At 45.9% G+C, this 10066-nt stretch overlaps 1 protein-coding gene across 1 annotated transcript in view; it reads left to right on the top strand.

Moving 5' to 3' along the window:
* Nucleotides 1-2244: 2244 nt before the first annotated feature.
* LOC138215781 (zinc finger SWIM domain-containing protein 6) overlaps nucleotides 2245-10066 on the top strand; it is a 50021-nt gene continuing 42199 nt past the window's right edge. Inside the window, exon 1 of the mRNA XM_069178162.1 lies at nucleotides 2245-2789. Within this exon, the coding sequence (XP_069034263.1) occupies nucleotides 2357-2789 (433 nt within the window). The 5' untranslated portion in view covers nucleotides 2245-2356. The remainder of the gene's footprint in view (nucleotides 2790-10066) is intronic.

The raw sequence follows: 10066 nt of genomic DNA, 5'->3' as shown, positions 1-10066 counted from the left end.
AGAGTTTTAAAAAAACATCCAAATAATGTTGTAAACATTATACATGCAAAAAAAAACAGTGGTTGAAAGCAGCAGTAATAGGAAACACAAAAGTCTGTGTTTATTGTTGTTGATATTATACTTATTTTATTCTTCTTAGTAGCCCATACGTATGCCTATTATTAAGGGACATGAACATGTGGCAAGGTGAGCTGAAAAACAAATGTAAAATGTGAGTCATACTCTAAATTATTCTGGAGTCAAAGCCAAAGCCCAAAGTTAAAATCCAGTGAAATTAAATAAAACACTTGGTATTTGTAAGTGAAACCATGTGCTTGATAAATGATACAAATTTTTACAAAAGACATGTGACGACATTCCTGCTGGAACAATGAATGACAGATATTGATTGAAGTCAAAGATTGAGTTTATAAGTGAAGAATTAAAGAACACATTGTAGTCTACTTTGTTACTGGATACAGAATCGGATGACATCTAGCTGCAGCTGAAACTTCTGATCATATGTGGAACTGCTCTGTCTGAAGAATAAAGCAAATAATCAGGCAATAACTGTGCAAAAAAAAAAAAAGAAGAAGCACAAGGCTCTTCTGGCCCTCTGAGAAAGATGACTAACATAACAAAGGAGGACCTGCTGGCTTTGTGAACTTCCTGTGGGGAAGTATTGAAACCAAATCAGGTTAGACCACATCTGCTCTGTCCATACGGCATGGATCACTTTCAGAGTAGTTCAAAGGCCAGCCTTTTAGACCTACTCACAGAGGAAGGAGCGGGGCAGCTGGGAACACATGCAGCGGACAAACACATTGCAAACACACACACTCTGGTTTACCAGCATAGTTTTGTTTAACTTGTATAGACAATTTAGAAAAAACATCCACAACCTGATGGTTTTCCTTTTTATGACATGCTTATAATTATTAACTTCTGCTGTGTCTCATCGGGCAGGGAGATCCAGGGGGGTGCATGGGCAAGGCAGCCACACCCTAACCCCTGATGAGTATTTTACTCCTACAGAAGTGGGCCCCCTTCTCATGACACAGCTATGGAACTATCAACAGACAGGGTGGGGGACCATAAAATGACTGCACCACAATTTATAGTTAACCAGCTCCACTGGTTTATGTGTCATAATTGTTATAAGAAAAAAAAAAAAAAAGACTAGGTCTGGCCAGACCATGAGGAATTTCCAACATCTTTTTTCTGTTGCAAATTGATAGAGTCAACTGCTGGAGTGAGTAAAGAGAAGAAAACATGGTGGCATGCAGAGCCCTTAAAGGAGTATTGCAGCCTTTAGGATTCACACTTTCATTAAGACGGAAGCCTAAAAAAAACAAAACTGGACAAACTCAAAGGATCAGGTCTACATATGTGGATTGAAAGTCTAAAGTATGGGTCAAACTACAAAAGCACTAGTCTACATATATGCTCACCCTACACTTTACATAAAGCAACTTTATAGGGACATCAAGCTTTCTAATGAAAAACTGAATGTCTCAATCAAGGCTCCTGTCAGGGTTATTTTCTCATTCATCCCGGAGCTCCCCCCCAAAAGCCACAGAACTGTTTTCCAGGCTGAGTGCCCCACACAATTTCAGCTGACTTGATCTTCATTGTACAAAATCTGCGGCAGGCTCCTTTAAAAAAAAATAAAGAGAGCGAGCTTGTCTGTCAAGACTGTTTTGATTAATCGTCCATAGGCTGTAAGCATCGACAGCCAAACAGCTGACCGAAAATGACTGATGTTGACTACAGAGGACAAGGGTGTCCAGCTTCATATCTTCATATTCCTCCTCCCACGGCCTTTCTCTCTCTTTGACAGCCGAGCGAGTCCTTTTGGACATAAGCAGCGAAAACAACCATCAAGTTGTTATTGAAGAAGCTAGAGCCCGGGGTGGTAGCTCAGGCTCCAAAGGAAGAAAAAAAAAAAAAAGAAAAAAAAAAAAGTCAGTTTTCTTGCCCCCTTTTACCCCTGTGGGAAACTGCGAGGCCGCCCCTGGATTAAGTCCCCGCCTTTAAACTCAAATAAGAAGGAAACTTCAAAGGCCGTCGGCCGCCGGGGCTCCGCCCTCGCGCTCCCGAACGGCTTCACAAAGGATTTGCCGACGTTCGGGAATTCCGCCTCCAGTTCCTTTTATAGCGCCACTCGTGCGCTGGCAGCGCTCCAGAATCCCGCCCATCCCGGTTACTTTGACAACACAAAGGACTTCACGGAACTCGCAGGCGCCGCCTACCTTCCCAAATAAGGGCAGTCTCTCCATGTACGGCAAACAATCGGTGCGAGATTGCCCTTTTCTCTTCCTTATCCCGTTTATATGATCGGAGAGGAACTGCGCTTCAGGTTGGAAGCGGTGCGATCATGGCCGAGCGAGTCCAGCAGCCCCCAGCCAAGCGGCTCTGCTGCCGGCCCGGCTACAACCCGGCGTGCAGGCAGGGGCAGCGGGCTGGAGGAGTCCTGTGTGGCGGTGCGGGGTCCGCTCCGGGAGGGTCGGGGAGTGGGAAAACGCACAACCCGGAGTCGCTGCTCGACATCGCGGCACGCAGAGTCGCGGAGAAGTGGCCGTTCCAGAGGGTGGAGGAGCGGTTCGAGAGGATCCCGGAGCCCGTCCAGCGGAGGATCGTATATTGGTCATTCCCGAGAAGCGAGAAGGAGATCTGTATGTATTCCTCTTTCAACGCCGGGGGAGAGGAAAGTGGAACTAGCGGGGACAATAATGACGAGACCCAGCTGCCTTTCCTACGGGGTGTCACTCTGCTGGAGGGTGGCTGGGTGGACAACGTATTGCAAGTCGGTGAGTGGACTATAAACGTTACAATAATGCAGGAAAAGCAGCCTGTAATCAACAAAACCTCTCGCTCGCTCTGTGGAACCGTGCCAGACTTTTTTAAAGGGCTTGCGCTAGCCGTCCACAGCCCGGTCTATTATAAACAATGCAGGGTATTTCCACACCAGACTACCCTATAGCTGTGTGAGAATAGCCTATTTTCAGATAAGCCCGTAATAGTAGCCCACTTCTCCTTGTTTTTACCCACTGAGCTGCGCGCATTGAATGGCCCACAGCCATCCCAAATGGAAGCTTAGCACTTTGTTCCTATTTTTGTGTCTTTCCAGCTCTCTGTGCCCCCACCAATGGGTACGCAGACAAAAGCCCCCTATATCTTTTCACCGCTGGCTAAATAGACGATATTTAGAAGGGGTGGGAGGGACGGTGATTTAAAGCCACAGTGCTTCTATTTTGTTTGCCAAACACCTTTGTGACACGGACTGAAGCTTTTCTCCTGCCTTCCCAATATTCACTTAAAGCCCAAGCTGTATGCACATTGTAAAGGCGAAGATGTATTCCCTCCCCCCACCCCCCCCATCAGCTGCATTATTTGTGGTAAAGCTTGGAGTAAACAGAGGTGCTGTAGGCTCAGCAACCCCCTGCCTGCCTGCCTGCCTGCTTCCCTGCCTGCCTGCCTGCCTGGCTGGCTGGCTGCCTTTGCCAGAGCCACAATATTTCGCTGCATTCGTCAGTGCAATAGACTCAGCTGTCAATCCGACTCCCCACCCTTGGAAACGGTTCAGGATTCTAATCCCATTACCCTCCCCAGTTCATCTGAATCTTAATGCATTCTGCAAACAAGATTTTATGCATGATCTTCCTCCTCCTCCTCCTCCTCCCTCCCTCCCTCACCCTCTCTCTATTTCTCTCCCTTGTTCCCTCTTCCTCTCTCTCACTTCTTGGCTTACTATCCTTCCAAAGAATCTGTGTGGAGAGATGGCTTCAGCTCTTGTGGGCTCAGAGAATGTGCAGTGCACAATAGTAGCCATGGAGCAGGCAGACAGGCAGGCAGCTCTCCCTCCCTCTCTGGCCTGTTTACCAGATTCCCCAGCATTAGGCTCATTTATGTGCACTCTCTTTTGGGGCTTCAGGAAGCTAAACATTCAGCTCGAGGTAAAATACAAATAAAGTGCGAGGCATCTGTGAGGAAATGTGCGTGTGCTTTGGAAAATAGTCAGAAATAGCGACAAATGGGGGTAAAAGGGTCATTTTCTGTGCCCATGCTTCTGTGTGTGTGAAAGAGATAGAATGTGTGTCAGTGTGTGTGTGTGTGGGGGGGGGGGGGAGGGTGATAAACACAGAGGGGGATTGTACATGGGTCTGAGTATGTGTGCGTGTCTTCGTCGGCATGGGCTGTCAGTCTCATCCTGCATGCTCACAGAGAGTGGGGAATGACAGGCGAGTACACAGCAGGAGGACGGCATGTTATGCTGATTGCAATTTTCGCCCCAGAATTTTTTTTTTTTTTTTTTTTTTTCTAGCTGGAGAAGATAAAGCCAAGGAAGAGAAAATGATAAATAAAAGATGCAATCTACTCCAGGGGACAGGCAGCCACTAGAGGATGAGGGCTTAAAAGCAGGGCAGCATGGGAGGGGGCTGTCAGCCACATCACACACCACATGTGTTGGCCCATCAAACACATACAGTGGGTCTGGCCTGGAAAAAAAAAAAAAAGTGCAGGGTGGCTCGTGAGGGTGTGTGTGCACACAAGCATGCATGCATGGCTTTGTGTCGCTTCTTGCGCATGTGTGTGTCTGCTGTCAGTGGGATGGGATTCAGTGTTGATGATGAAAGACAGTAGTGCAATAGAATAGATGCTGAGGTTATTGTGTATGGGGGGGGGAAAAGCTAATATACTTGAATGGATCTGCTGTCGCTTTATTCCTCTCCTTCCCCTCCCTCCTCCTCCTCCACCTCCCTATCTCTCCCAAGTGAGAAGCTATAAAACTCTCCATATTTACTCCCCTAAGGCCAACTACCAGCCCCCAGTCTCCTGTGATTATTTATCTTTTTCTCAAAGACATTAATCACACGCTTTTTCATTTTTTTCTCCTTCTTCTTCTTCTTCTTCTTCCTCCATCACTTTCCATACATCAGTGCTACGGAGGGAATGGATAGGGGGGACGGCGTTTAAGGGGAAGAGCAATAGATCGGCCGATATCAAGAAAAAGAGGGGAAGCCTTGAGGGAAAATGTGGGTGGAAAATGCAAAAGAGGAAAGAAGCATTGAAATGGTGATTGCAAGAGAAGGAGGATGTACGAAAGTAAAGAATGAAGCGCAGAAAACGGCAGAGAGTGAGATGGATGGGTTGTTCTCTCTCCCATGCGAGCTCATCTGTTCCACTGCCAGACTTCCAGATAAATATTCAGATATGAATGCAAGGATCATCTAGCAGTCCACTGCTCCTCGGGTATGGCGGTGTTATAACCATCCAGCTTCAGCCCTCTTGGACTCTATTTTTCCACTGTCGAATCACAGATGAATTTGTCAGCCGCTGAACACATACCTCACCTCAACCTGCATGAAAAGGTCCTGTGTGTAACAATACATTAAAACCCGCAAATGAAGAAGATTAAATACGCATGCTGATTTGAAAATCAGTCCCATAACAGCAGCTGTCTGTCATAAAAATTACATTGTCACGAGCCGATCACAGAAATATCAGTAAATCTCACCGCCGTGCCAAGTTTCAGTTTTCTTTAGCTTGTCAATCAGACTAGACTATGCAGTGTGGTAATTGAGCATCATTTACTGGTTTCGAAAACTTCCAGACCTGCCTGTCCTGATCACAGCATCTGTTCCCCGGTCCCCTTGTGTAATTTAGACTCTAGCAGCTCATCGTGCTGAAAGAAAGGCTAGTATTATGGTGCCCCGTCCTCTAATTATAGAATTCTAATCCTATGGCTCTAACATGGCATGACAAAGCATGTTTGCACTTCATTACCCTCCTTCCTGTTTTAGTCCTCCAGTCTGGGTCAAGTTCATCCCCTCCTCTCTCATTTATTCATAACATACACTGTCCCACTCCTCCTACTTTTGACCCCCTTGTACTTATATTTCTAAACTTCCCCCACCCTACCACCCTGTCTACCTCCTGGGCTTTGTGCTAGGAGGTAAAAAAAACAACAACAAAAAAAACCAACATAACCACAACACAAACACACACAAACACACACACCACCTCACCTCACTCTTTTACTATCCTGTTACCGTAAGCCCCATGTCCCCAAGGAGTGACATACTGATGCCTGGCATATGTCGCTCTCTGCAATGTCATTAGCATACATGCTACAGCCTATTTATCCAGCTCTCCTTGTTAGGCAAATTTTTCACATGTCATTGTATCATGCTGCTGCTCCAAATCTGAGTGATGAGGCGGACACACTTGAAATTGGACTTGAATGAAAGCAGATACCCAGGAGACTATTTTTGGTGTATTTTCCGTGGTAGTGTCGTTGGACTTGATAGCCTGTAATATTTTGCCTTTCCCCGGCCTAAAATATCACTGAATGTCCGTGGCAGTCATGCCTGTTTGAGTGTGAATGTCATCCTCCTCTGCTCCACCTATTTCAGAGACAAATTGGTGTGTGTTTGCTTGTGCATATGTGTGTGTCTGTCTTTTGCTTCTGCATGCTCATAACTCAGGTTAATTTGTTCACGCTCTGGAGAATCTTAATTAGGTTTCTGCGTCATCTACTCTCTCTCACCCACTTTTTATCATGATGTCAATGAAACGGTGAAACAACAACCAGGCGGGTGGTTCCCTGCTTCTTTTTTTTTGTATTTATTTTTTTTTACCTTTTTGTAACACAGATGGAGAAAATCATAACACAGACTCCTCTAATTCTTATGTATAGCTCCTTAAAGGCTCACTTTGGGTGTGTTAATAGAGTCGCTGTAGAACCACATGTTGTTTCTTAGCGTTTAGGTAGAACTACAGCAATATCAGTCATAATTTACAACAATATACCAACAAAACAAAGGGGCTGGCTGATGGAACAAAAACTGTTTGCGCACAGTAGTGCCAAGGAGAAATCTGTGCCACTTACAAAGTTGAAGTAACCGTGAGCTTGTTTGTGCAAGAACATACTCGTGCATGCACAAATTTGTTCCTCTTCACTTTTTTTTTTTTGAACTGAGAGCTCACAAGGCCTTTCAAAGGGCTTCTTGAGGACCCACATCGACATTTCAAGCATTTAGTCCGTGAAGGTGCAGAATTTAAGATGCGAAACGTAAATCTTGCATGAGCATGTCGTCTGCAAAGACGGCGTCAGACTGAGCTCAGTGTTTTTCAGTGGGTGAGGGCTGATTCTTTCTGCTTGTGTGTGGGCTGTTTCTTTTCATGTGGGTGGCTCTGGTTTTATTTTCCTGTTAGGTTAGAGAGTTCCTTTATCTTTTTACAATGCCCGTCGAGAATGAGCCCACATGCTTACCGCCAAAGACGGAGAGACAGGACGCTTCCGAGTAAGCTGGGAAACCGAGGTGTCGTAAAGAGGCTCAGCTTGTGACTTTGGACTTAAAGAAATGCTGACAAATTACAAATAGTACCCACAAATGTTTCATGTTAGTCCAAATAATTAGCCAAGGAGAACCTGTGACGGTAATTTTTGAGAGGAATCTGTGACGGTAAATCTTAAAGTCAGGTGATCAGGTGTCGTCTTTGCACCAAGCTCCAAGGTGAGAGTGTTGATGGCGCCATGATCCTGGATCCAGTGCCTCGGGTCTACCCCTAGGCATGTGACTAACCCTGGGCTTATATCGTCATGGAAACATGGCTGAGCCTAGAGCTAGTGTAAACATCTGGCTGTCCATGAGGGAGAGAGCGAGAGAACGGGGCAGCGACTGCATCCATGTGAAGAGACATGGAGGCTCTCTGACTGTGTGTATCTGAGAGACTGGGAGAAGCAGATTCCAGGCCTTTGTCCCATTATGTTGGCTGAATGGAAAGACGATAGGATACCTTTCAGCTGGTGTGTAATGGAAACACAGTAGCTTAGTCTCGCTTTGTGTGCGAGTGTGTCCGTGCATATGTGTCGGTGAAAGTGGGATGGTGTAAATGTTTGTATGGAAAAAGGTCGTCTCCTTTAATATTCCCAGTTCATTATTAGTATTTTTATTGCGTAATATTGCTTCTGCGTTGCAAAGAATCGAGAAAAATGATGCTCATTTCTAGTAAAATTGACTGTTCCCCATCTAAAGTGAAAGCCTGTAGCATCCACTGTAAATCTGAAAAGGGTTTACGTGGTAATTACTTTCATTCTGCTCATAATGAGTTTCAGCTTAAGCATTTCCGCCTATGATCACTTGCAAACAGTCGGAGACAGTTTTCAGTCTGGGTGGCCTCATCGAGGACGGGACCCATAAAGTAAACCCTCACAATGCAATGCAGCACCCATTGAGTGATAGATGACCACTGGTTCTTCTGCTAGTTCTGTCGTGTTCCCAGCGCGTCAGATTTTTCCACAAGGTCCCAAAGCTTGACTCGACTCCAAACTCGAACCAACCCCATTCCCAGACGCACATGTGCCTCTAGATAGATTATTCCCACCACAGACCATAACTTCCTGTATCCAGCCATGTTCCATCCTCTACACCAAGCTATAACGGTCCCCTGCTCTTCACATTTCCAGTACTAAACCCAAGATCTGTGTGCCTTATTTCCAGTCCCTCCTCCTCACTGGAGCCAGCTTCTGTCCGAGTCCCACTGCTGGTCCCAGACATAGCTGTCTCCTCCCTGTCCCCCTTAAACCACTACTGCCAGTCCCAGCCTTGCGCCTGCCACACTGCCAGGCCTATCACCAGACAGACCCAAAGACCTCTCTTCAAAATTACCCTGCACACCATGCACACCAGCGCTGGCACATTTTCAGAGAGGTCTCAATGCACGAGATCAGCGTGCATTGGTCCTTGTTAAAATAAACCAGCTAAAGTAATAAAGTTCCAGCATGAGCTCCGTAACGTCTGCCCCAGTCCCCGTTCCAGCCTGACTTGTCTCCTGTCCCAGACTGTGGCTGCTGGGTGTGCGTCAGCACAGCTCCTCGGCTGGCTGACTCTGTCTAGGAATCCAGTCCTCTGTCCACAGAGCTTCTGCCCCTCTCTCCTCTCCGTCAGTACAGGGAATGAAGCACAGGATGCAGGCGATAGAAGGGCTACTAAATCCACAATGACAAGGCCCTATTAAAAGACATTTTTTCTATTTCATTTAATGACTTTTATTACCAGCCGCCCTTCTCTCTTCGATTTGGCAATAATAACAACAGGGGAATGCAGCACTCAGCGTTCTCCTATCTGATTCTCCCTTTCACTTTTTTTTTTTTTTTTTTTTTTTTTAATGAATTCCTCTTTGCACCAATGGGCTGCTGAAATAAGCACAAAGCAGTCCAAGACTCTGCTTACTGCAGTGGAGTGTTCAGTGTATACAAATATATGTATGTGTGTGTGCCTTGTATGTATACACATGAACACAGTATGATAATGTGTGTTATAGACTGCACACATGCTTTCAGTGTTGCCACAGAACAGAGCCTCTCTGTGCAGTTTGGTCAACAGCTGTTTTCCCCCAGAAGCCAAACAGCTTTGGATCAGCCCAGGGGCTACAAACGATTTTTGTGTGTGTGCATGTGCACATTTGTATGTGTAATCACTGTATACTTTGTGTAGAGAGTAGAAGGTTACCTGCTGTTGTCCCAGATTAAGGACAATCGTTTTGGCCTCTCCCAAGCGAAAGCAGTTTATAGCTGAGAATATCTTGACTTTTGCTGGCAGCGCTTGTGTGTTTCATCACAATATGTTGATCAATATTAAACTAACTAGCCGCAGCTTGCTGATCAAACAGACACCGTGGATAATCTTTTGTTTTGACGAACCAACTTTGACTCGGTGCGACTGTGAAAGACTGTTGGGTGGGTTTACCTCGTCAAGCTGCTTCCTGAACATACGCTCCTCCAAATACTTTCACAGCTTTGTGTGTAAAGGCAGATTCTTTTAGCTCGTTTTTATCTGTGTGTGAATGTGAGCTTGTGTGTTTGTGACATTGTGTGTTAATGGCTCGGTGTGAGTGTGTTTATGGCCCTGTGTGTCAGGCTGAATAAAGGTGAGGCATGTTAATGATAAGAGGGTGGATGACATTCCAGTCTGTCATCATTTCCACCCTATCTCATTGCCGCTCTTGCACGCACACACACTTGTACGTATGCTTGAAGACACACACTCGCTTCACAGCGCCGGGGCGCCAGTGACTGAGG

The sequence above is a fragment of the Embiotoca jacksoni genome, unplaced genomic scaffold, assembly GCF_022577435.1.
Source record: "Embiotoca jacksoni isolate LCO1_2020_lvr unplaced genomic scaffold, fEmbJac1.0.p SCAF_8, whole genome shotgun sequence".
NCBI classification, from domain to species: domain Eukaryota; kingdom Metazoa; phylum Chordata; class Actinopteri; family Embiotocidae; genus Embiotoca; species Embiotoca jacksoni.
This window is presented reverse-complemented; position numbering and strand designations above follow the sequence as displayed.